The sequence below is a fragment of the Amblyomma americanum genome, chromosome 3, assembly GCF_052857255.1.
Source record: "Amblyomma americanum isolate KBUSLIRL-KWMA chromosome 3, ASM5285725v1, whole genome shotgun sequence".
Classification (NCBI taxonomy): domain Eukaryota; kingdom Metazoa; phylum Arthropoda; class Arachnida; order Ixodida; family Ixodidae; genus Amblyomma; species Amblyomma americanum.
The window spans coordinates 195,988,921-196,016,869 of NC_135499.1; the positions used below are offsets into that span (position 1 = coordinate 195,988,921).

A 27,949-nucleotide genomic window follows, 5' to 3' on the forward strand; every position below is an offset into this window, starting at 1 on the left:
CGTGCTGTTTCAGTTTCAAAACCTGAACAATGGCTGTGATGTCAAAGCATGTTTATGTGTCACATGAGGCATGGAAAAAGGTCCATATAATCTCTACTTCGTTTTAATTCACTACAGTGTTGAAGCCAGCCTTTTTCAAGAGCCAGAATGACAATGAATGTGGAAGCAGCGATTATATTTCAGGTTTTTCATGTCTCACGTGACCTGTAAGCGCACGTTGACGTCACAGTCCTCATTCGGCAGTTGAAACTGAAGCCGAAACAGCAAGAGAAAAAAATGCGATAATAAATTATTTAGCAGTCGTAGGAGAGTACCAGGCGGTAATACATGCATAATAATGCTTTACACATCATTACAAACAAACAAACCCGAACCAAAAAGTTAGGTGTCTATACTCCTTTAAGAATTAAACATGACTAGTGCAAAGTCCATGGCTTCTAAAAATGTTTATTTAAAGGGCAATACAGCAGCAGCAGCAGCTGATGAATGGGCAATGGACAAGTCTACAAAAAAAAAAATAAGGAAAGGTAATACACACATTTTGCACCATCCAGTAAAAGGGCTGGCTATTGATGCGACTCTGCAAGACATCATTGTCACAATGAAGCCAATTACAGCCCCTTTAGTGACAGCAACCACAACGGTGATGCAGCCCTTGGGATTCTCTCAGTCCAGTTTTGGACCACGAGCACATTACTGAAGACTATGCTGCAGGCTTTAAGAATGGTGTCTAGGACAAGTTACACAATGATATAATAACAACAAAAATGCCTGGAAGGAACAGCATCATGTGTCCCAACGTGATTTCCTGTTTCTTCGCCTTGACGTGTCCTCTTTTGGTGTGCCATTGTTTTGTTGGCCGTGCTGTTGCCTGGAATCAGAGCTATAAGGTCTTTGCTGACTCAAACCGTCCTGAGGGTGCGCATTGCCATCACCCTGTTGCGAATCGCGGTGTGTGCCTGTAGAGGGCGCTGCTGGTGATGTAAAATGCACTGGAGCAGGTACAGCAAATGGCACGGGGGCTGCAAATGGTGTGTGGCGTGGTGGTGATGGTGGTCGGCGGGGAGGTGACCTGGGCAACCCGAGCTTCCATGATGTGTCCGTAGCTGCAGTGAATTGTGACTTGTACTGAGCCTGCATGGCAAAATACGTGTAGTTAAAATGTGCTGTGGTTATTGACAATGTGGCGATAGAAGGAACACTACAGTACATACGCATGCACACAGACATTCCTACTCCCCTTTGCAAATTAACATGTTCACTGTGTCATGGGTCACCGGTGGGCCACATCATGTATTCCTGCTGAGCGGCATGAGTACTGAGTGCCGCTATGAAGTGAAGGGACAACTCAAATCTTTCAAAGAGCCTGAGAAAAACACGCGTTCTGGGTTGTAATTACCATCTGTTGGCGGTTCCAACAAGTTGACTTCACCGGAGGCTCACTGGTGGGTCAAGCCCTACCCAAGAAAATCTAAGGGTGGCCCACCAGAGGGCCACGACGCACAGGGATTAGGGTCCCAAATATGGCTGCTGCAGTGAGCGTGTTACGTGATGGTGCCTCTGCCACACACAGCATGACGCAATAATTAGACACGCTCAGATACACAGGTCATAAAGAGTCCTCCACTTAAAGCACCATGCACACAAGCGCCACTTCACTTGTCACCAATCCTTCACAGTTCTATGGTCGAAACTAAGACTATTGAGCATGCCATCACATTAACATTTTGACACACAGCACCTGTGCGGGTGTTTTCTGCACTGTTACACATATAGACAGCGAGAGTCTGGAAACGTTGATAACTGTCTAGAAGGCTTTCACATGATACGACTTTTGCACACAGAGTGTAGGTTTAGGGGTGGAGAATATCAAAAAATAACAGTGCGAAAAACAGAGACAAAGGGTAGAAAAACACAGGACAAGTGAAAAGTAGGGATGAGCCAATTAGGCATGTGTGCGGCCTTTCACCATGCAACATGCATACTGAAGTGGCAGCAACCATGGCTTGAGTGAAAGCTCCCTGTATACAAATAGCGAGAGTGCTAAAATGCCCTAGGGTGAGAAGGAATTTTGACCTGTAAACAACGAGTTTAAAGGTGAAGATTGAGGCAAGGAAGAATGACGTACCTGAAAAGCTGAACGCATGGCAGACAGCCTGTCAGTCTGAGGACCTGCACCTGCCCCATGGCGACCGGCGGAAGCAGGGGATGAAGAGGACAAGTTGCTGCTAGCCATACTGTCAGAAGTAGTTCTGTTCCCCGAAGCAGCCATGAACTTTGGCCCAGAGAGCACACTCGCTGTGTAGCTGCCAAGACCAGACATGGGTCCAGCCACAGGCGCTGGCCTTGGTGGTCCAGCCTGTTAAGAACGCCACAGCTACATCATTGCACAGCAGTAGGAAAAGGTGAGAAAGGCAAGAAATGAAAAGAGTACAGTAGAGTAGTGGCATGGCAGCATTCCATACACAATTGAAGAGTTCTTTCTAGAGAGTTGTTTGCACTCCTCAAAAGAAAGCTGCAAGGCAGCCGCAGAAGGTGAAGACTAAAAAAACTGAATGAAAAGCTTGCTTGAAATTGTCTTAAGAGTGTGTTCATTTCACCCACCTACTTGAGGCCTTCCTATATTAAAATATATAATCAGTCAGTGCTTACAAGCAAGTTTGGTGTCACATAAATTGTCCTTATTAAAAAGAAACTTCCACAGCCGGCGAATAATATGTGCTCAGAGTTATTAAAAAGAAACGCTGTCCACCTGGTTTTATGAAACTACTGCTTGACAGCACAAGGTGTTGTACTGCCCAAGGTTCAAAAGCACTCACATCATGGGAGCTGCCAAGGCCTGGTCGTTCCCTGGTTCTGAAGCCCAGTCCGTGGCCTCCCACATTGAGCTTCTTGCCACTGCCTTGTTTGAAGCGGGACTTCTTGAACCATTGGCTCTGATGAAACAGAACCAAGTTAACAAGTTACAAGGTCAAATCTGTCGTGGCTGAAGGAAAAGTCTGGATGTTCCACTACACAGCCTAAAGCCAAAAAATTGATGGCAGTTTAGAACTGCTAAGCAGAAAATATTGTGCGAACGCAGGTTTTTGCAGGTGGACACCACAACCATCTGTTATTGCTGCGGAAGCCCAGGTGCACTATCCATCTCTGAGCAGACTGAGCTGTCCCACACTTGTCAGGCTCGTTTTAAAATCTCAACCCCGTTATTCGTCTCCTCTAATCAACCGAGTCTAACTATTATCTTCATTGTCAATTTACCCAAAGAATGTCAGCGGCCTAATGCTGAAGTGCCACATTTCTGCCAACGCATGGAGAGCACATCTCTGTCATAGCGTGAATGAATTCCACTGACTCAAGGAACCAGTTATGTGCATTTCCATCCTTTTGTGACTGTCTCAGAGGCTTCCGGTTCACCTGTGGATTTTGCGGGGCAGGAGGATAATAGTGCTTTTTGTGCATAGATAGAAGTTGAAGACGACAACGTGCAATGCACAGCGCGAAAGTGTGGCAGTTTAACAGAGGCGTAAGCAGTTGCTTGCGGCGATAGCATAATGCTCTTGTGCAGTGCCCAGCGAAGCTGATCTGTTCCAGCTGCCGCGTGTTCAAAACCTAGTTGCAGCAATATTTATTTTATTACTGCAGGTATCTGAGAGGCTTCAGACAAATACAGTAAAAGCTCGTTAATTAGAACTTCACAGGACAGGAAAAAAGTTCGAATTATCCGATGTTCGAATTATCGAATGGCTTCGAAAAAACTGACAAGAACCATTTGCATTATGGTATATGTACCGTATTTAGGGCAACCCACATGGAGCGAACTTGCGCTGCGGATTTTGAGCACGCGGCGGAACGCCGAAAACGAACGGCTGCCGCCAGGGTTTAGAAACGGCGTGATTCCATATGCTTAGTAAAATGCTGAAAAGAACAGCTGTGCATTTACAATTAAGCTATTATTTATTCAATGACAACGAAGAGGACGAATTATTCTTTGTGACCCCTTTCTGAACCAAAATAGTTAGCCTGTTTGAACCTCTCGCGCTTCCCGACGTCAGCCAACGCGTAGTGGCTAAGCCTAGCAGCTTTCAAAATCCAGAAGCATTCTGAAAATTTGGCACGTTTCATCGCTAAAATTTTGTGCTACGGGCATCTTCAGACAAAGCAAATGCTTTGCGCGACTTTTGTTTGCCGTGAACATGAGGCACAGTGTAGCGGCAACGACGAGTTCGTGGTGAAGCGCGAGGCCGCTTCGGCAGGCGCGGCCATGTTGTAGAAGCAGGCGGAAGTCAGACGCTGTCGCGCCCTGATTGGTCCACGCTGACAGCCCATGCTGTCAGCCCATGCTGTCAGCTAGCCACTTCCGGCCAGTGGCTACAGTGTTCTAGAAGGTTCTAGAACACTGTAGCCGCGCGATGCTAAAAGCCGGCGTTATGATCGCGGCTGACCGCGTGCTTCCGTTGGCGACTGCTGGGTGGAAGGATGGACGACACTCGCAAAGAAAAAAAAAAGTTTTTCGCACGTAATTTGTAGTGACCGTCCGAAGTCATAGCCTTTCATGGACGTTGGCTGGGACCGTGCCGATAGTATTATCAGTATTTCTGAATTAATAGGGCTCGAATTAACAAGTATTTAGTTGCGAGTTTTGGAGGCTGCACAGAAATGAGGGTACGCAGCCACCAACCCGTACCCTCCAGCGCCGCCGGCCGCCGCGCCGGTGATGGCGCCATTTAGGGTTTACCCACTCTTCCACGGTTTTATCTGGTTCCATCTTCTGTCCCCGTTTAGGACATGCGCAGCCTCTAACTATGCGAAGGTGCTTTTCTTTTTTTTTTTTTTGGCCACGTGCTATGTGCCAAGCCGCTCAGACGCGGCAGTGTGTAGTTCGAATTATCCGTAGCGGAACCAACTCTCCTTCCAATTAACGGGATTTTTTATACACAGATCTCTATGGAGCTTGGCCAGACCAAGTAGTGTAGTTCGAATTATCCGAAAATTCGAATTATCGAGGTTCGAATTAACGAGCTTTCACTGTATAGCCTTTCTCAGGATGCTAATGAAGTTGTGCTTTCACACTAAAACGACTTAACAGCTAACATTACAAGCAGATCCATAGCACTACACATGAACAGGCAGGCTGGCAGGTTGCGTGCTGTTCACTTTGACTAGCTGCACAGTGCAGCACAAGGCAGAGAACAAAAGTGAAGGTAGTGCACTTGAATTGCAAGTCAGAATTCTGAACTGTCTTCAGTTATGTTTGCTGCCCTATTATGATATACACCTAGGTAAAGCAAATTCTTACAGCTGGGACTGTTGCACATGGAGGTGTCTAGAAACTACAGATGAACCCGCATATATCGAACTCGAAGGGGATCGCAAAATAGTTTCATAATATCGATAGTTCGACATTAAAAATGTGAATCTATAATTGCTCCCACGCTAGTGACGTGCATCTAGCAGCGACATGCCACCTGCTGGCATGTTAAAAGGACTCTAGGCATTGCTTGGCCAAACCTGCTTCGCATGAAAGCAGCTGTGGACAGTGCTTTTGAACTAGCCACTGCCTATCATGTCTAATCCTGTTACAAGTATGTATACCATAAATAGAATAATTTCTCATTAAAGTTAAGGTACAGTGGGTTCCGTAATGCCTTCAGCAGCGAAATACTCCATGCGAGTGGTGCCGCTAAGCTTTAGTTAGTCAGGTTGCTTTCACCGCATGACAGCGATGTGGTGTGGAAAATGGACTAGCATGGAAAAGACTGTGCGGCAGGCGGTGAAGTAGACCCGTTTCTGCGTGCGAGAAGTGTTTGAAGAGTGCCGTTAGAAGGGTCACTTGTCAGCCACGGTGCGCAGTTCCATACATTGAACAAGTAGCAAAATATATGTTCAATATACAGAGCGACTTTTATGTACTTTTACACAGGCATTTCAAGGGAATAATCTGTGTGTTCGATACAGCCAATAATCTGAAATATCCGGGTTCAATATATCTGGGCTCGACTGTGCTCTCAAATTTTTATGTACGACACTTAAACCTGAATTTAATGAACATCCACCTAGCAAATCCCTCAATAACATGAAATTTCTGAATTCCCCAATGCCACCCCCAAGGCAGCATGTGTTTTGAGCACGCCATGTAACGAAGGCGTAGCAGCGGCTGACCTTGATATAATTAATGCACTTGCTATGCTTACTGCCTATTAACTACTGCTGCGTCACTTGAAATTTGGCTGAACAACGCGAAAGTTTCGTGACAGTATAGCACGAAGTGCCACCAGCGGAACATCTATGATTGAAATGAGTGCATGCAGCGCCAGCGGCACTTCGCCGTGGCAAACGCAGCCCTCTTTGCAGCTTTAACTTCACACCAAGTAACACTACAAGAGTTCATGTCCAGAAGCAGCACAAAACAAGAGGACGTAGCAAAGAGCACACAAGACAAGCAGTGTGCGCCAATTACCACAAATGAATTTTTGTTAAGCAGTTATTTTAACTCCAGGGAATTAAAAACAAAGAAATATAACAGGGAACAGAAGACTTCAATTTAACGACTTGCTTCAGTTAAACGTTGCACAAATATCTTTACTACACTGGCAAGTAATAAACTTTTAGCAGTTAAGTGTTCAAGTAGCATGAGAGACTGAAAAATCAAAGGTTCATTTATCCATGGCATCCTCAATGAGGCTTTCTTTGCCTTGGCCCGCTCGCTCACCTGCATGGCGAGGTCCATCAGTGACTGTGGCACCTGCTGGCTTGCCCCTTCTAGGTTGCGCACAAGGTGGCCAGCAAACTCCTTCTCCTTGTCTGTGATGAGTGTGTACGCCACGCCCTTTTCGCCTGGAAGGGAATGAACTGATGGTCACTGTCCTGCAGATGGCACCTGAACCCACAATCTGCTTATCAAGCCAAATGCAGAAAGGTAGAGCTATAAAACTCAAAAGGCAGATAGCATTATATATTTTTTTTGAGACCCAATGATATTTCATGCTCCCAATCTACATGTGGACAATGAGAGGCACTGCAGAGGACAACTCCTAATTAGTTTAAAACAGCTAGGGTTCTTTAATTTCCCGTCAAATCCCAGCACACAGCCGTGTTTGAGTTCTCCCTCCACTGATAAGTGCCTGGTGCAGCAAGGAATCAAAACTGTCACCCTGTGTTCAACGGCAGGGCTCTACTGAGCCACCAAGGCATTGAAAAGAGAAACCTCTGCAGAGGAAATATCTGCAATGAGTTGATAGCCAAGTCTGAATCTTAAATGCAAGCTAGAAGCAGGGATACAACAAACAAAAAGTGTGAATGTGCAGCAACAGGTAGAGGGCATGTCACCCAGTGATAAAACAAATTTTGCCACTGCCTTTGTGCGCTGCAGAGAATGCAGCACACCAATTTCCAACCGTGCACCCGCTGACTAGACAAAAGACTGAACAGCAGTGCTTGTTGACCAGCACTGCAAAACCAACCCTTAACCCTAATTGTGTTGTCGCACATGCATACAAATGGTAAAACTGCGCTCAGAATGACTCCTAGAAACTCAATGACATTACTTTTCAGCCATATCAACCCCTTTGTGGAAAAAAAAGGATGTAAACATTTGTACCAATGACTTCGCAAAAAGACCTCAAATGTGGTAGGTACATGTACTAAGTTTTCTTAACATGTAATAAAGCTTTTGTTAGAAATGAAAATAATCAAAACTCAGTCTGTGGCCAGGAAAAATGCTTCACGTGATGCAGCGATGACATCACAAACATTACTAGAAAAATATTTGTAATTGTGTTAAACGGCTTAAGCGGAGGCTGAAAACACCGAGTTCTTTCATCAAATGCCTGAGACAACTTAAAACAGCCCAAAAAATTTTGATAGTGAAACGAGGAGCGGGTGTTAAGCGAGAATGCCTGTGATATCGAAAATGCAGCGTTGCCCATAGAAATCATCCAAAGTAAGGCCATGGGAACGGCAAACTTTATAACAAATCTGTGCCAGAATGAAATGTCTGATGACCTGCCTATCTAGCTAGAAGTAAACAGAAACAAGAGAAAAACCTGCAGTATAAGTTCCATTAGCACATGATAGCCATGGAAAACCTCTGGAGCTATCCTTTAAAGGGACACTGAGGACAATTTCATCCTTCATTGCTTATTCTTTTGCCCATTTTCCCACCCCTCGACACAAACTTGTGATGTCCTTCCTGAAAGGACCGGTTGCTACCATTTTGAAGTGAATGACAGTGCAGCCCAGCATCTGAGATCCATGCCTAGACTCTGGGATTTGCATCTAAAAATCGGTGTCGACACACACATTTTACTTGCAAAATCACCCAATGACAGCGAGAGCTGTATTTCATTTTTCTAGCTTATAAAAACTACCTTTCACGGTTAAAGTGGTCTCTGTTAGAGCACTACATGGGCTTAAGCCTAACCGAAAGCATAAGCCTGGCCCAGCCTTAAATGGACTGCTCCACTGGGCCTGGCCAGTGTTCGGGACCGGACATAGGCAGGCTTGTGTCAGGCTGTTGATTGTAAATTGTTGGATGGCGCACCCTTCGGGCATTCAAGTGACAAAAAGGAAACCGATGCAGGCCAAAAAAAAAAAGGGGGGCAATGCCTATTGATTTATTTTTTAGGTTTGGTGTCTGCTATAGCTATGCTGTTCTCACGCAATGAAAATTATGAAGACTGCTTTGAGTCTACTGTTATTTTGGCTTGCTGCTCGGAATGTTTGGGATTTACAGGACAAAATGATTACAGGGATTTACAGGACAAAAAGCAATGCTCATGAAATTCAAAGTGGCCCTGGAAAAAGCTCATCTTACCTGCACGGCCAGTCCTGCCGACCCTGTGCGTGTGGGTGTCAATGTCACGAGCAATGTCATAGTTGACCACAGTCTTAACATGGGGTATGTCCAGACCACGAGCTGTTCAGGCAAGGCAAAAATGAAAACCATTAAGAAACAAACCACCAATAACACTCGGAGCCAGCTGCTTCCGTGCGTTACTGACAAAATCAATGCTTGCCAAGCTGTTTTTCAGATTTACTATGTTTCATAGCTTTTAAGCCACTCAAATTTTCCACAGCAGTCTATGCATAAAGTTCCCGTCCGTTATCTAGCATGCACACTGCACTCTTCGCTAGTTGTTTTACTGTTAATGTAAACAATCTTTTCCCAACACCAAGAGTTCAGTCTCCTGTAAGGTATCAAACCAGCCCATTTGTCATGTTAAGCTGAGAGTTTTTCTTCCACAATTAAAATGCAAAAATGGCCATCATGCAAAGTTTCTTACATCTGAGTTATCACTTACCAGCCACATCTGTGGCAACAAGAATGGGGAAATCCTTCTTCTTGAAAGAGGCAATAACTTTGGTTCTGTCATTTTGGTCCATGTCTCCATGTAATAGACCCACTGAAACACAGGAAAGCAGATGCAGTTATGCGCTAACAGCAGCTTCAAGTAGTTCACTTTCATTTCCCTTTAGCTACACCGGATATGCAAAAAAAACAAAGCTGCAATAGGTTACAAATTGTACACATTAACTACATATGGCCAACCTTTGTTTTATTCTTAGTGTCTCACTAGAGAAAAATCCGCCCTGTCTGTGGATGAAGCCTCTACCTGCCACAGTTGATAGGTGGCAAAGTGGAGAGAGGGAAATCACCCTCTCCACTTTCAGAGGAGAGGAAAATGCAACTGAGAGAGGGGAGATGAAGAAAAGGTGACGAGTGACAGGTTGCAGGTGGCGAAGTGGAGGGAAAATCCCCCTTTCTTTTCGTGCGCAAGCGCTAGGCCGATCACTAGTAAAAAAGTCCTTGCGTGTCCTGGTGAAGCCTGGTGGTGTAATGGTGAAAGAGGAAAACCGGTTTCATGGCAACTGCAGGCACGTAGAAAGGATGAAACCCGTTGCTGCCAGCTGCAGCCAAGTGGAAAGGCAGAAACTTCGCTGTGCTAGCTGCTACTTACACTGTCTGTAAAACCGTTGTAAGTAATCCATGCGAAGGGTGCATACATTTTGTGCTAATGCACCTACATTGCATTTAGTTTAGCGAAGTAAATAGGGTTAATTTTTCGCCTTCCAGTTTACTCCGCAGCCGACAATGTGTTAATTCATTGACTTCTAAGACCTGTGCGCCAAGTTATGTGCTAGCACGTGCAGAACTTTAAAAGTGCATTATGAGTCTTTCATGGCTGAAGTGTGGAGACAGCGGTGCAGTAAGCAATAGCAAAATGTTGTCCAATCAACAACTATATGTGACACTGAATGTTTAAACTTCTTCCATGCCTTTGTCTACAAGCAGCAAGGCTGCCACCTGCCACAGTTTCTTCAGCTGTTGGCAATACCAATAAAGTTTCGAGGTACAGACTTTCACAAGCCGTCACGCCATAGGGTTTGTTGCTGAGAAGTTTGGTGGCGTACTCACAGCCCACCGCTGAACACTGAAACATGTGCAGAAATTAGGACAAAAGTTCTGCTCATCCTCTAGAAAAATCTGGAGCTTAAGGGCTTGCATAAATGTCCCACTGAACAGGTAAACAGCAAACTCTGCAGCCTGAATACTTTTGACCACAATTGTGTGTAGGCTTTCTATTAAATATACCGAGTGTTTCAGTGAACACTCAAAAATTTTCAAAAATAGGCTTTTGGGGTAAAAGCATGGCTTCTACGGCATAGTATTACCAGTGTTGGCAGACAGCAAAAAACCGGTGAATCGCCTTAAGTAGTAAGCTGGTTAATAAATTTTTAATACAACAACTTTTTAACTAGTAGAGTTAGGCATTTAGTTGCAATTAGAGATTTGTAGCCGGTCATTAGTAATAGCCATATCAGTTTTTAGAATTTCGAAAACGTGCACTGGAAAGGTTGCTTTGCCTGCATGCTTTCGAAAGCGCATGTATTTTCGCACGATGCAGCCATATTTTGTCGAGCCACAGCAGCGAGGGTAATTGCGTTATTGAAATTACAAAAATTGATGTGGCTATTACTAACGACTGGCTACAAATCTCTATTTGAAGCCAGGTGCCTAACTCTACTAGTTAAAAACTTAATTATTAAAAATTAGTTAATCAGCTTACTACTTAAAACGATTCACCGGTTTTCTGGCGCCTGCTCACACTGGCAATACCGCAAAAGCCATATTTTGACCCCAAAAAGCCTATTTTTGAAAATGTTCGCTGAAACACCCGGTGTAATGCAAAGAAAGAGTGATTGCATCTTGCTACAACCAGAGTGAAAAGGAAGGAAGTGGGTTTGGGTGAAAACTTCAGTTTTTTCCAGAGAACTGCTACACACTCACCGTTGTGGTCATGGGCCTTGAGGTTGTTTGCCAGCTCCTCTGAATTAGCCTTCTTGGTGACAAAGATGAGAACACTGCCCACTGTGAGAACAAAGAGAAGGGAAAAATGAGATAACTTCACAAACACAAGCCCAGACACATGCATGTGCATATGCAACTTAGATGTCGATACTAGGCATGTGCAAATATTTGATAATTTCGAATATTCGATTGAATAGCAAAGTATTCGATATTAGATTCCATCAGAATGTTTAGCCTCCAAAACCTCTAAGTATTCGTCTCGAGCAAATAACATTTCTGGAACTCTTGCTATGTTTAAAAATTAACAGCTAGGAAAACGGGGACTTCAAGGGTAGAAAACACAGGATAAGCGCTTTCCTGTGTTTTCTACCTTTGAAGTCCCCGTTTTCCACGCTGTTATTCTTTAATTATGTATCACCAACTCGCCCGCCTTGCTATCTTGCTATGTGTCGTTTCGGTACCCCCTTCAAGATGGCTCCGCGGCGCACACGCAACCAAAGCCCCGACTCCGCACCGCGTCCTGCGCACCTGCGTGTATGCCGGAGCCGGTCTGCGCAAGCTTGCGGCAACAGACTCAACAGGTGGAAGCGCAGCAACTAGATCTGTACCTTCCAGGTGTCTGCGGCTGCGCTACTCGCAGTGTACACGTGTCATAACCAGCATGGCGGCGTGCGGCAATAGAAAGATTTGCATAGAGAGGTCTGCTTCCGCGCGACGCCAGTGTGCACGCGCTGGCTGGTTCCGACGTGGCAGGAGTGCAAACAGCCGGACGGTGTCTCGCGCATTTTGGCATCGGAGGATGTGCGGTTCCCTTGACTTCCGCGGAACGGGTCTGAGCTGACTGTAGGTGCCGCAGCAACTCTTTCCCATGTGAAATTCGCCAAATGAGCGCAACGGTGTGAACATGAAGGGGAGCTAGCACGAGACACACATGGTGATGGGCGCCTCTTTCAGATGCCTGACGCGGGATGGCGCTAGGCGCTGGGCGCAAGTAAGTGGCTCTAGGCGCATGGTATGTACGCCTTGGAGGCGTAACGGAGTCCCCGCTTATAAGCAACAACTGCGCGATGAAGCAATTGCAATAAAGAGCAGCAGTTGGAGGCCCCACATATAGGTCTCACCCCCTACAGGTACGTCGGCACCCTTTGCAGGTCGGCTCCCCCAATTTCCAATCGCCAATTCTATGAAAAGTCGACACAGCTTCAATGAGCGCGACAAAGCTTCATTCATGTAATGGCCTTATGTGTTCGAAAACCACAATTCTGAAAATACTTAGGCATTTGTGCCATTAAACATTTTTTGTGTGCCAGAAGTATTCGAAATATTCGCTTAGAAATTATTTGAAGAAAATTCGCTTCACTTCGAACCAATAAACCATTATTCGCACATGCCTAATCAATACCCATTAGATGGTTTAGTTTATTGGGGTTTAACATCCCAAAGTGACTCAGGCTATGAGGGACGCCGTAGTGAAATGATGCTGCATACTTTTTCATGCTCTTCTTAAAGGTACTCGCCAGCTGTTATCGAAAAGCCCCCTTTCACAGCAGTATTGTAAATTAAGAAAATAAATTAGGAAAGTTTTGTTTACATCAGTATTTAAGGGCCACGCTCCCCTCCTGTAATCCTGTAACCCCCCACCCTCAAGGGTAGCTTTGGCGCACATACATATTATGGCGTTTTAAATATACATAGGCTCTGCAATGACATTTTATACTTGCACATTGTGTTCTGGGATGTGCTTGGGTTTTGCTAATGAAGAGATGACCTCATATGCACAGTGCGAAATCAGAAAACAGCTTCAAAAAATTTTGTTTAAATGTGTTCCTCGGGGTCATTCCCGAGAGAACTACCACATCTTGCTTATATCACAGATCAGTTTTGGTCTCTACTGCAGTGTAAAAGTGGCACAGTTTTTAATGCCTAAGTGCAAGTTAAGCAGAGAGACAGGCGTATTAAGAGGAATAGCTCAAATTTTCAGATTTTTGTATCTACGTTTGACCACTTACACGGCATCTGTGCAAGTACTGTACTGATGAGCGGAATTACCACCAGTGAAATGCTTGAAACTGTGCCCATCTATGAGAATCCTACTGCTAACAGGTGTATTTAAACGGCTGCTATAATCGTAGCACCCTCACCAAAAGTAACCAGGCTGCTCGGTTTGCTTCTCAGTCATTAAGTAGAACACTTGTGCCACCCATCAAACTCTCATCTCTGTAAGGTAAAGAGAACCCTTGTCCTCCCTTACAAGACCATTTGAGCTTAAGGGAAGCCGAATTGCTCCATTAAAAGACTGAGAAGAAAACCATGCAGCCTAGTTACTTTTGGCAAAGACAGTATAACCAAGTGGAAAGCTGCTTCAAATCATTTCATGCAAGAACTACATTGCTGTGCATACATCCCAGAAAATACAGTACTAGCAACAAAGCTGGATGTGGTAATGACCTTTCCCATATATCTTCAAGGTATGTTTTGAGCATGTTTTATGCAAGGCCCTAGCATTCTCATTGATGAGCACCCGTTCAACGAATGTAAGCTGCGGCAGACAATGCCTGATGTATTGACATGCTAAAAAAATCATATTAGCTAGATTTCTGCAGTTAATTCCTTCAAAAATGGTAATACCACAGCTATGGACTGGGACATATAATTTAGGATCAGAGCAAAATAACCTACATAATAATAACCTCACTAAGGGAAGGAATTAAAGAAAATATGTGGCAATAAACACAAGAGAGCTAACTTGAATAACCAAAATCCACTGAAGAAAATGAATGCTCATTAGCAGATGCAACTCTAGACCTTCCCACTGTGCTATGTCCATTCCATGACCCTATGCAAATGAAAATGTAACAATGAATAAGAGATTACAGACTTTTCATGTGCAGCTGAGGTGGTGAGCGTTCCAACTCACCTGATGTGAACTCTACCAGGTGCGTGGTGAGCCAGTTCCACTTGGAGGTTGGTGGGTTGCTGGGCATCACAAGCACAATCTGTGTCACATCCTCGTTGGCCTCTCCCACATCACCCTGGACCACCTTGACCGGGTCCGTCAGCACGTCACGTGCCAGCCGTTCAACTTTGCGCTTGAATGTGGCACTGAACATAAGTGCTGAAAAAATAGGAAGCACACATAAGCAGAGACATCCGCTGAGCACTCAATGGAAAGGTTGAGATGCTGATTCTGTGAATTGTGTAGGTAAATTTTGGAATCGAAAATCACGAAAAAATCTGAATTTGCTTTCTGAAGGTGCACCTTGATATTGATGGATTCACTGTGCAGGTTCGCACGCACTTCAGTTCATGGCTGTGTACTTAGGCTGCCAAAAAATTGCACCTTTTCGTGCCCTCTGTGTTCTGAAACCTTACTTGTGCAGTTGATTTCTTGACAATCCCACCTGCATTGGGCCCCTATAATAACTAGTTCTGCTTGCTCTGATGTAGGTCAATTCGCTATTGAAGTTACCTTTGCCTGCACCTTTTAAAAACACATGGCTTGGTGTTGGTTATTATTTGTTTAATTAATGCAGTGGCTTCTCACAAGCACGCAATAGTGTGTATAAACAATTAATTACAATGGCTTAAAACAAAAAACTGCCGAATAAGAATTGCCATGCAAGAAAAATACTCCAAGAATGCTACAGCCTATATAGGTAGTACGCATTTCAGAATATGCTCAAAAGTATAAAACCAGCCTTTTATAATGCTTCTGAAACTAGCGGTGCTGTTAGACATGACAGTGGCATTCTGCTTAATTAATATTAAAACATTGTGATCAAATCATCATAAACAAGAAAAAATTCCAGCTGATATTCTATGCATGATGTTCATATGTTTATGAAAAATGACTTGCTATAAAACGTATGCGAACACTACACAGCTCTGTGACAAGTAAACATGCAACTGCTGCACTCAATGCTTCCAGCAAATTAACGATGACAGCATAACAGGAAAACAGAGCATGGCACTTACTTTGCCTGTCAGGGCGAACGTGGTCACAGATAGACCGCACCTGGGGCTCTGTAAGAAGTGCACCGATGGCATGATTGGTAAGATGGCCAAGAAATGAATACAGACAGGAGGCAATGATGTTAGCAACATAAGATGCAAACAGTGATGGCAACACAGTGGCACAAAAGCTAAAAGCGGCCCTGGAATCTTTGATCAAACCCTACTATGGTCCGCTGCTCATTCTTCATGGTCTGCAGGCAGCAACCTCACTGTCTTCAAATTATTTGTAGAGTTGTGATTTGTTTCTTTTGCAGAACAAGCACCGTAACCCCAATGGCAACATTTTTTTCTCTATACATTCACTGCCTTAGTCACAGCGTTACATTTTTCCTGTTGGCATCTGAATGCCTGCCATGACAAAAGCTGGACTTTGAGAGAGTGGTAGACACTAGCTGCAAGCTAATGTGATGCTGCATTAAACAATACCAAGTGTAGCAGTAGCCACACAGCAGCTATGGCACTACAAAGGACCTTTAATCTTTAAAAGACAAACTTTGTTAAGCTGAATCCTTTGGTAACCTAAGCAGTTTGAAGACTAATATCATGAAGACACTGTAAAAAAAATAATAAATATCTGGTTAACGCAGCCTACTGAGCCAATGAACATAAGTTATTGGAACTCTAGCGGTGCCACAACGACATAGTCTTTACATGTGCAGATGTTTTTCGACCTGCCGAAGCAATGCTGAATTGTGGGTGTCCATGTGCACCACATAACAGTACACTTTCTGTAGTCTGAACATCAACAATCTTCAGCAGCATGACCCTCGTGACCACTACCATACTTACTCACATACTGGTCAATCTGTTCTTTCTTTGAGATCACACTCTCCAAACTCAAGGGTTAACTAATATACATGAATCGCAGCTAGGTCAAGGCGAAAACCTGCCTAGAAAAAGATGGGAGAAAGCGATTTCAATGATGGTACTGCTGAATGCCTTGCCTTCTGATTGTGCTCGAGCCTTCACAAAGTACAGCAGTTGCTACCACCGTTACTGCACAGAGGTTTCATGCCGCCAAGTCACTGCACCAAATATGGACTCATTGATTAAAAAAAAAACTTCTCTTAATTGCTCAGCCACACGAAGAGTGATGCCTCCCAAACATTGGTGACAATTATCAGCCGCATTTAAGCAAGCCAATGGCATAGGCATGGGAGCGTTGAATAATTGCACAGCAGCATACAAGTTCGATGTCGCCAAAAAGTGGGTCGGATACTGGGTTAAGAAGCGAGGGTGCCTTTTCGCATGCAATAACAACGCCACAGTTTCCTTGCGCCCGTGGAGGATGGTTTCTATGAATGTACAGCATTGGCAACAGTTTGGATGTTAGGGGGCATTCTCCTAATTTAAACAGAACAAATTGAAGGTGCTGACATCTTATGTGCTCAATTGCCTTTTCTACAACACAAAAGGTAGAATTCGCACTCGGTGCACAAGTTCACCGTCTTTGGTGACGAGTTTCTCACGATGCCGCTACAACTTTGATACGTGATGCAGTGCCTCGGTTCCCTTGATGGAACGCCAAAAGCTTGGAGCTTCCATTGGTCGCTTTTACTTGTATTCGTAACTCCAATTACCAAAGTTGGAGAGTTGGCCTATACAATGTATCGATCAATATGCGAGTAAATACGGTAGTTAGCAAATAGTATTGTGAGATTCCCTCCAAACAAAGGCACCATTGTCACCAAAAGGTTAACACCCACAAAGTAACAGCTCACTCATGGTGCTCTGCTTTTTTAAAGGGACCTGACCAATCTTGTGGGGTTTTTATGCAGTTTAAATTCTCAGTTTTTTGTCATTAGCATATTGGCCATTTATGTGACAAGCACAACCAAAATGATATGCCTTTATTGGCCAGCATCCTTCCCCAAGAAGAAATAACGTGTTTACGATCATAGTGCAAGAGCATTCGGACCAAGACGCAATTAAATATGCAGCACTATGTCATGCAAATGGCCCAGCATCAGAGCAGCATCAGTGCAAGCTGCAGTGGGCCTGGTCCACTGGCTCGCAGCCCACTAGTGATGCTGAGAGGAAAGAAAAATGCCTTAAAGACAAAGAAAAGTGGAGGACTGGGACTCTAGCAAGAGGTACAAGTCCCGGACATCAGAGTGCACACTCACCAAAGCCCATGTCAAACATACGGTCTGCTTCATCCAGCACCAGGAATGTCACGCGCTCCAAGTTGGTAGCTTTCATTTTGATCATGTCAATCATGCGGCCCTGCATGCACAAAAAGGCTGGAGATCAGCTTGCGCCACACACAGAAATACATAATGGCAAAACTGTGCACAGCTGGGCACATGGCATACAGGCACACATTTCACACATAAGAAAAGTGAAGGAAACAAAGAAAAAAAATTGCACACAGCAAAACACTCACAGGTGTGGCGACCACAATTTCAGCTCCTTCCTCAAGTGCTTTAGACTGCTCCCACTTGCTACCACCACCAAAGCAACAGGCAGCGGCTACTCCATAAACCTTGCCGAACCGCTTGGCTTCAAGATATATCTGCAAGAGCAGGCATTTCAGTTTGCTGGTTTTCTATCTTGAAGAAACCAGCACAAACACAAAAGATAGCAAGGAAAAAAACATTCTGTGTGTGTGCGTGTGCATGTATTTGCACTACTAGTTTCAAGTATACGTACAAACATGGCATAAGGCAAGCCATGTCAATGAGATGTGGTAAGACAGGGAGAGCCCTGACAATAAGATATGAACATAACCCTCACCTGTTGGGCCAGCTCCCTGGTAGGTGCCAATATCAGCCCAATGGGACCTTCACCAGGTGCAAGCTCCCTCTATTCATCGCCAATGAAAGCAAAATAATGAAGTCAAATGTGAACAGAAGGAACCAGGAGGAGGCAGAAATCACCTTTCACAGCTGTATTTCAACCTACACTCCCCACATAGTCACTGAGAGTAGAAGGCAGCTCAATAATTACTTAAGAATGTAGACCTTTGTCAAAAAAAAAAAGCCCAATATATGTTAGACCGAAGTGACGTCAGGCTGTGCATATAATGCAATGACACAAGTCTGAAAGGTCTTGAGGAAAAAAAAAAATTATTATTTTTGCCCTCCAGCACTTTGAATTGCTTGGAACACAAAGGAGCTACATCACAAAGCCTGGTATCTAAAGTAATCATGTGCATAGTGGCTTGTACGGTTTCTGCAAAGCAGCGTAGATGTGCACCCACAGTCAAAAGTTTATGGAATGCAATATTAGCAAAAAAAAAACTTAATTCTCTGAGTGCAAACTGTACACTGTAACATTAAATCCCAAGGAATGCACCCTGGATGAATAGAAATAAAATATTTTGCCAAAGTTGCTTTCCAGAAACTTTTGATGGCGGGTGTTCCGGATGGGGTGTTCATACTGAGAGAACTGGCAATATAACGGATACATAGCAGCCACAGCAATAGCTGAAGAACGAAGATGCAGCAGTGTCTCTCGCTTGTCATCGTGCTCAACAGTGACAGAGTAAGCATAGGCAAAGGGAAAATCCAGCTATGTACACCGGTGAACTCAAAGCTGTTCAACTCCGAAACCGTACCCACCATCACCACCTACTTCTCACCCATTGTGCCCTTGAACAAAGGCATGCAGCTTGTACAAAGAATATCTGCAGCCATACGTGGCCTAACAGCTTTCACTGAAATATGCTATGTTAATCCATAAGTGTAACCATTGTGAATTTTTGCACACATCACCAGAAACAAGTGCCAAGAAGTCACTCTGAATTTAACAGCAGGCGACAAAAAGCGGCGACTTCAGGCCAGCCAGCAACACAACAGGGTCACATGAAACTGGTCTCTATTGCCAGAATTAAAGAGACCAGTACGCTCTATGACCCCCACAGATCTAGAGACTGACACCAGCATTTCTGATAACACAGCAGAGGTGTGCTTCGTAAGTTTCTTCAATGAACTGCACTCCAACTTGTCTGCTCAACTCTCAGCTTCTGGTCCTCTTGACAATAAGCATAAGGACCACTGTCTTGCTGGACATCAGAGCTCAATTAATATGCTTCAGAGCATCTTGCCTTGCCCTGTCCTGTCTTGGTATTGTTTGTGATCATCAATTTCTTTCCACAATGGTGCTGTTCCCGCAACAGCATGCACCAACTGGCACAAAAAGCTACTCTACACACAAAAAAGAAAGCCTATACTTGATACAAACCTATAATAGGGCCATCCTGTTCAAACATGGTAAAGCACTTAACAGACAAACAACAAGATGGAGGCTTCAAGCACGAAGTGTTACTCACCTGATCCATGATGTGTGTCAGAAGAGGCCATATGAAAGCAGCAGTTTTGCCCGAGCCTGTCTTGGCAATGCCAATCATGTCTCGGCCACTAAGCGCAACTGGGACACCCTGCGGTCGTACAACCACGTTGCAACTACGAGTCAAAGGCAGCCTGACTACATTACCACCAGCAATTTACTAGTATCATTCTGACAACATGATCAATGATATCTCAGAAGTGTTAAAAAGTAACTGTGAAGTGGCCTTTGCCATTTTATCATATGAGAACAAAATAAAGGAGATAAATTTCAGGAACTACTCTCGGAAAAGATTTGGCAAACTCTTTGTTTTTAGAATAAAGAAAACGGCACAATAAGATGACGATGAATGAACACAAAGGGAACTGACAGGCACCATTCTTTTCAATTCTGTTTATAATGCCCAAATCCAAACAAGCCCAAATCCAACTTCTCATGGGGTCCATTTTTGTTCTTTTATGCTTGTAACCTGCTATTCATGAAACTATTACACAATAAACAAAAAGTGCCCTCTAAAGCGCTTCTTACTAAGGTTTCTCATGCTCATGTACAGTCATGATAGGCTGTTTTCAGACAAGACAAAAATGAATGACCCACCATCCCAAAATTCCATGAAAGGTCAACTGAGCAAGCTGCAAAGGCATGCCTGTTTTTTTCTGTTTTTCTTTCTTTCTGATGACAACTTACAATGGAAAGGTGCTGCAGGCACTGTTAAGAACTTAAGTTAGGCACAGTGTTATGGTAAGCCTCAAAGAACAGAAGGATGCCTGCATGTTAAAAATTTACGGTATTTACATGCATATAAAGTCGCAATGAACATAACATGAGGGCTGGGTTTGAGACCCCATGAAAAGAAAAAAAAAAAGCAGAGACGGTATGCAAAACTATGGAAATGCCAAATACGTCGATATCATCTGAGTAGTAGCACTTCTGAAATGCACGTGACATTATTTGCGCAGCAGAGCCACCAACAAGTCAATGCACGCAGCCTCCCAAGCAGTGGCGGCTAACGTCTCCGTTGTGCTGCTACTGCCTCGTTTCATGCTTTGCTGTCCTGTACCCTACCACCTTTCTTTCCTTTCTCTACACCACGCAACTATATTAGTGCCTTCTCCTTCCCAGTAGCCCGCACCTCCATCTTTCTACATTCATAGCCACCATTTCCAATGCCCGAAAAGGCGCCGAAAAGTTGGCTTCTCCTAACAGGTCGGTAGTCTAGTGGTGAAGCCACCTGTGGCCACCTTGAGGAGCACGGAGAAAAAAAAACTCAAGTCATATTCCAAGCTTAGTTTTGAAGAATATAACACCAGATGTGTTCTGAAACTGATGAGAAAGAAAAAAGCTTGCGTTACATTCGTATAAATACGGTATTACTAATTTTGCTGCTTCATTTCCATGGTCAGCACAGCACGCAGTTTCAAAGACGAAATAATGCAGGATACGAAAGAACAATGCCTAGAACTGCAATACTCCTGAATGCTGACAAATGTTAGATGTAAACAATTTTGAACGAAACAGAGTATGTCATTGGCAATGAAGAGAAGGATGACGTAAGAGAAATGACACGTATGTATTTGCAAAGAAAAAAACACAAATGTTTTGATTACATTTTTCAACTCTGGGAAAGAGTTTATCAATGCTTACACTGTTCTTGCAGCCTGCTTTTAATCGAAGGTCACACACAATCTGTTTCTGCTTACTGTAGGGTCATGAAGTAAAACCAAATCAAATAAATAAATTGTGGCATTTAATATCCCAAAGCAAAACATGAGCTATAAGGGATGCCAAAGTGGAGAGCTCTGGATTAATTTAGACCACCTGCGGTTCTTTAGCATGGGCACAGCGCATAGACATTGCACAGCACATTTGTGCCTTTTGCATTTGGCCTCCATAGAAACACCACGGCCAAGATTGAACCCAGGTCCTCCGGCTCAGTAGCTGAGTGCCCTATCCACTGAGCCAACATAGTGAGTGATCAGGTGCGCAAAGCACCATGACTTCTCATCAGGTGTGTTGTTCTTGTTCAGTGACCGAGCATGAAACAGCATCTCTGGCACCTTAGCTAAAAACCTCTTTTCAGTAAAAAGAGCATAATGCAAGAAAACAGCCAGATTAAGCTTGCAGGAAAAGTTCATTTTCAGCCCTCGACTACAGCAGCTTTGACAAGAAACAATGTATTTTTGGGTCATAAAAAGTACACTGATGAGGAAGTCTGCAGCACTACTAAAAAGTGCACCCAACAAGATCAATTTTTTGTGACAAGGCATGCAACCAGAAACTAAGAAACAAAGACTGAATTTGTATTTGTGGGCAACACAGTAGAGCCATCAATTTTGAACTCAAGGCTACAAAGGAATCTAGTTTTAGTAGCACACCTGTGGCCCACAGGCTTCTTGCTTGTGGGTGTGGGATAACATTTTTTTTTAACGAGTCTACAAAATTAACTGCACAAAGAATGCATGAAAACACCACAGAATACAGGAATATTACAACATATGTATACATAAAACATGCATTACTATACCAAGGTATCTTTAACTATAGCATACCTGTGCTTGAATGGGAGAAGGCTGTGAGTACTCAGCTTTACGGATTGCCTTCAGCAATGCTTCGTCAAATCCCAGGTGGCCGAAGCTCGTCACAGGTTTTGGTGGACAGGCTCCAGTCACTTTAACTCCCAGTTTCGCACGTAGCTCATCCACTTCAGATGCACTAAGCGCAGCTATTTCCTCATGTTCAACATAGAAATTCTTGGTGAACTTTTTATACTCTATGGTCGAGTGGTCAATAGGGGGCAATGGATCAATATACTGTAGAAAAAAAGAAAAGAAAAATGCATTAAGTTGGTCAAATAAGAAAAATGTGGGCACATAAGGCATGGTGCTTTTGCTTAGTGAGCTCACCAAGCACACATATGAAAGTATACTTGGTTATAACTCAAAAACCACAGTGGCAAAATCCCTTCAATGGAGGCTCTTCAACCACTGGTGTTAACGTATTCTCATGGTGACATGACCAGTCACCTTGAACTTACGAGCATGATGGTGGACATTACTTGTGTGTGAACACTTATGTCGATGTGCCCACGCGCAACAAACTCATTCTCGTGCAGAGACGCTTGCGAGTGCAGTGCAAAAGCACACACCCACAGCCTGTGTCACCCTTTCGGAATAGATAACAGCGGCGGACACGGTGCTATATTCTACATACAGTTTTATATATTATCCCTACATCCCTGTCTTTTCTTACTGTCGCTCCCCTCTCTGTCTTCTACCTATTCTTTTTGCTTCCGCTGGCTGCAGCTCTGGTTACGATGGCAGATGCCACAGCCAGCAAAAACTTCTCCTTCTTTACGTATTTTTATTTTCAGAAATAAGCCAGTAATAATAACTGCCAGCCACCAGCAAAGCAACACTAGCAGACTCAAAGCCCTTGAACACGACGCCATGACAATTGGTCAACGCCAATGGCAGGAGCGCCTCCTTTAAAGGACATTTCCTGTTTTGGTCTTAAATTCGAACTATGGCATGTGAAAATACACCAGTGGTGACACAGTGCAAAACATAAGAACTGGATGTGTGAAACAAAAATTCTCTGAAAGAAATTCTGAGTGCAATAAACGAAAAGGAATAAATAATTTGCTGTTTTTGCAGATACTGAAAACATACATAGAAGTCAAACAGGCATTGCACAATTGTATAGTGATGTGCTGTTCAGGCTTTCACATGGGCTAGTTTTTATCTTTAATATGTGAACTATAGGCATATTTAGAGTTAACACGACACTCCACTGGAATTACTTGTAATTCTAAAACAGCCCTAAGGAAATGACGCTAAGTGACGAAAATTAATTTCATGTTAATGTACTTCAGCTACGCAACTTTCATGCCATCAGTAGCTTGTGGAAATTCGACATCCACTGAAGCAGCACACCTAGCAGATGTCGCAAACACCACTTTTAACTAATTATGCAGAGCAGTTCATGAAGATGCATATACTACAGGAGCCAGGGTACCTCAATGTTAAATCACAACATGGATTTGTGGTCACCTTTTGCCACATCAGGCACCCAGTGCCTTATGACTTATTTGAATACTGAGAAATTCAGTGAAATCTGATGGTTATTCTCAAAATAAAATTTTAAACCTTTGCATTAGCATCCAGTGTGCAGAAGAAAAAAGATTCAATATTTTCTTGGTCTTGCACACAGCTTGCACAACTTAGCCAGTTTCAACAGCTATCATTCTGAACAACAAATCATTTGCTGTCTCCATCCTGCTAAAGTTATATACGTGGACAGCACAGGCACTTTCAAGTTTTAATGCAATGAAACAGAGGGATGCGGAAATAAGCACTGCACCTTTGACTTGACCGGGGCAATGGGATTACCATCTTCATCATACTCCAGCTCAATGTCACTGTCGTCCTTGTCTGCACCAGCATTAGGATTCTCTTCAATGTAACGATAATATGATTCTTCATCATCTTCATTTTCTATGTCATCCCGGACACCCCTACGAGGAAACCAATGGAGAGCAAACGGAATGTCACTTAGTTTCACCAGGCGGAGTAAGCAAAGAAAACAAGAGAGGCAACCCAGGAGAATGCACTGCAAAAACACAAGTAGGCTGCATGGCAAAGCTCTGCTTCTTGCAACGTGGTAGCACAGCCACTTTTCACAAGAGGCTAGAATTCACCAAGCTGGTACTTCTGTGCAGCAGATCTCAGTCGCACATCTTGAAAGCACTACATGCAGTTGCCACCTGCTGACAACATTACCTTTATTTACCATCAAAAATTAGTTACACTGCTTTGTTGCAGAAGCGCACCCATGTGAATCGAAATTAATGATTTATGCAAGAAGTATCCTGTTATGAGTGACTACCTTGCAGTAAAACATAAAAAAAAACACTCTACATTGTAAAATCTGCATCAAAAAAGATTGCATGCGTTGCATATCATGCTTACTTCAATTCTTCCTTAGATTTGGTCTCTTTTTCAGGCATCTTGCTGTTTTTGGAAAACGAAGGTTTCTTGTCTTTCTCCAGTTTTTTCTGCCAACAGAAAGTGGAGTTATTCATATACCGACGAATGAATAATGCTGTCTGCATGAGTACAACTCAATATGTAACGCTCCATCACAGTGATCCTGGCAGAAACGATGTGACAGCTTTGAGCAGACCTCGTGGTTTACCACTCTGCAATTGGGATAGCAAAGGACGAATAGGGTTGCTTTCAAACTCCTTTTTGCCAACCTTGCAAAATGTTTTAGAGCTGTTAGGCCACCTTGCGAGTGGTGTCATCCTGTATTTTTCCTTAACGTGCAACAGGAGCGAAGAAGTCAGAGGTACAAGGGTTGCTGTGCTGCGCTTGTCAATCGAGCATTCATGCTTAAAATATTTCAGGTAGAGGTAGAAGAATGCTTGCCACTTATTTCTGCACCATTAGCACGAAGAACGATATCAATAAATGTGCATGCTCCAACAATGTTTGTATTTCTAGTCAATTAATTTGCCCTGCACTGTTAACTTTCACACTGTCAACCCAGCAATACATCGACGTCACAAAATAGTCGCGGGGTTCATTTCTTCGTTATTTATCGTTCTGGAGCCCAGCTTTTCACGGAATCCTGTCTGCCCAGGAAGACATAGAAAAGCATTAATGCCCAGTTAGCAAAAGTGAATTTCAGATCCCAGCAAGGGGACTTTCTTAAAACTTTACAAGCGCGCTTGGAGCGGAAACTCCACTGTTTTAACTGAGCTGATCGGTGTCCTTATCTTTATAATTCCAGTTAGAAAAATGTCCAGTGTTTCTTCTTCTGCTACTTCAGGCAGAAGAAGCTTGTGCCCACTGTATCATTGGTGGGTATCTGGCGGCACTAAGGGATCAAACCCCGCACCTCTCGCATGCGAGGTGGATACTCAAACAACTAGGCGACTGCTGCGGTAATAATCTGTTATTACCACAGCGTTTATGTATTGAATTTGAATCTGTTCGAAAGATTACTATTTGCAAAATTCAATACATGAACATGATTTCCTCTAAGGTACTGATATTACTAGCAAGGCAGCAATTTTAAATAATGTTAACAACTGAGAAGAATGAAGAGTAATCTTAAGAACAGATTACTATTTGCTAAATTCAATACATAAATGCTGCGGTAATAATCTGTTATTACCACAGCGTTTATGTATTGAATTTAGCAAATAGTAATCTGTTCTTAAGATTACTATTTGTGAAATTCAATACATCAGCATGATTTCCTCAAAGGTACTGATATCACTAGCAAGAGAGCAATTTTTTAAACCATGTTAACAACTGAGAAGAATGAAGAGCAACTCTGCTAAACATTAACGAGTGACTAAACAAAGTTCCACATTTGGCCAAGCTGTAGAACAACAGCCCATTTTAAGCGATATACCACCATTTCATCCTGGTTCATTTTGTTTAGCGTCGTCAGGAATCCTATCTTCCTGCCTTCTCTCCACAATGGATCTTCATGCTAGAAACTCTGGCTGCACTTGTCATGTAAGGAACTCAGAAACGGTTCTTCGAGGAAAACAAAAATTAAAAGAGAATTTCAGCCTTGTACACTAAGAAAAACAAACGTGCAACATTTGATCAAGAATTTTTGGCCCAATATGGTCCAGATAAGCCAACTTGAGCCACAAACCTCGATGTCAGCCATGTAAGCATCTAGAGGGTCCTCTTCACTCTCTGAGGATGCTTGCTCTTTATGCTGTTGCTGCTCATCCCATGTCGGGCTCCCAGGGGCTGGGATGTAGGCCAGTTGCCCTCCTCTCCCATCATCTTCATCCTGCTCAAAGTATCTGCAACAGTCGGCACGTGCAGACGTGCTCTGTACTATCTGTAACACGTTAGCAAAAGTAGTATGTTGCTTGAACTTTACAGTGCTTAGCAGGTTCTAATATAATCTACCAAACACGCGACGGCACTGAGGAGAGCCATACACTTATGTGTGGCCACTAAACGCACTACATACTATACAGTGCTGCCAAGTCCACACCATTTCGTGATGTCAGCTGAAATATATACTGTGAGCCTAATATAATACTTAGCATGGTAGTGCTAAGCCAAAGAGCAGCCCTCAAGAAAACAAAGGGAGGCTGAGGTCATACAGCCCAATTTAATGCCATGCACACAGTTGAGTCAGAGTTATGCATGTTTCAACATTAGTTTCGGACTGAACTCCACTCACGCATCAACGGGATGATAAAAGAGTCTGCATTTGTTTGAACGCACGCATTGGGCACGCATGTGAATACACCTGCCGGCCTTCTAGGCTTAAAAAGCGTTCATCTTTCATCACCTGACGGAAGATAAATTCAAGAGCGCACATTTCTGATTACTGGTACTACGTGCATTGGTAGAATATGAAGCAGTTTCACTCGTCACGCATCTCTTCAGAATAAGTTTAAAGACAACACTGCCCCCTTCAGCTTAGGTTTTGTGTGAACTCGCATATCGCATGTGCGGTTCATCGTATTTGGTTAGATGACAGAGAAGTTATAACTAAAGGCGAGTTAAAGCTCAGTAATTTCTATGCACGGTTATTCCAGCTGAAATCTGTCTACGGTTCCTGAAAGACGCCAGATGGGAAGATGAATGGCGTACTTGTAATACAGCAAGCTACGAGTACTTACTCTTCTTCGGTCTTCGGCCGCTTGCGAAGATTTCCATAGTTGATGTCCAGAGCATTTTGGGTTATGGTGCTCAAGCCAGTGTAGCCCCGCCTGTTGACAACAGGTAGAGCTGGCACAGGTGTTTCTGGTGGTAGAGCGCTGCGACCAAGTTGCACATCGGGTTTCTTGGATCCCACCGCGAAGCTTCCGAAGCCAAAGCCTCTCGGTCGTCCCTCGCCTCCTTTATGAAACATGATATCTGCTTAGTACGACAAGTCGGAGACGAAGTGCGCTGGTCGCTTTCTTACACAATAGACAACAGTATAGGGACCGCGCCTATGTGCGCAAATAAAATCAGCGCAACGAACACGCTTAAATGAAAATAAGCCACAGGGTCTGCCCCGTCGTTTTCGCTTTAGTTCACGCTCCAGTACGACGTTCGTTAGCGAAACAATGCACCCATAGCAGCACAACTATGTTTCACATTATCCACAACGACACTCGAGAGGAAAACAGAAAAACAAAAACTCTTATTCAGACGCGAAGAACCGTACCGCCAGCAGCACCGCTCATAACACCGTAAAGTGGCAGTCAGATTTCATGGATTGCCTTGGATCAAGTTGGATTGGATCCGTTAGTAGTCTGCACCGTCTGCGCAGATAGGGTGCCTAGCGCGACTACGTGAACATGAGAAT

General features: G+C 43.7%; 1 protein-coding gene across 1 annotated transcript; it reads right to left on the reverse strand.

Annotated features, from left to right (window-relative positions):
- Positions 1–431: 431 nt before the first annotated feature.
- Positions 432–27,910, reverse strand: LOC144125802 (ATP-dependent RNA helicase DDX42). Its single transcript, XM_077659510.1, has 19 exons — positions 27,809–27,910; positions 27,276–27,495; positions 26,285–26,441; positions 24,580–24,665; positions 23,972–24,125; positions 22,162–22,422; positions 19,596–19,703; positions 18,059–18,127; positions 17,709–17,837; positions 17,449–17,548; positions 15,284–15,331; positions 14,226–14,423; positions 11,288–11,368; positions 9,300–9,401; positions 8,813–8,914; positions 6,710–6,834; positions 2,820–2,936; positions 2,129–2,359; positions 432–1,134 (listed from the first exon to the last, which is right to left on the reverse strand). Exons 1-19 carry the CDS (start codon positions 27,825–27,827, stop codon positions 787–789), a joined length of 2,655 nt encoding a protein of 884 aa, XP_077515636.1. The 5' UTR covers positions 27,828–27,910; the 3' UTR covers positions 432–786.
- Between the last annotated feature and the right edge of the window lie 39 nt (positions 27,911–27,949).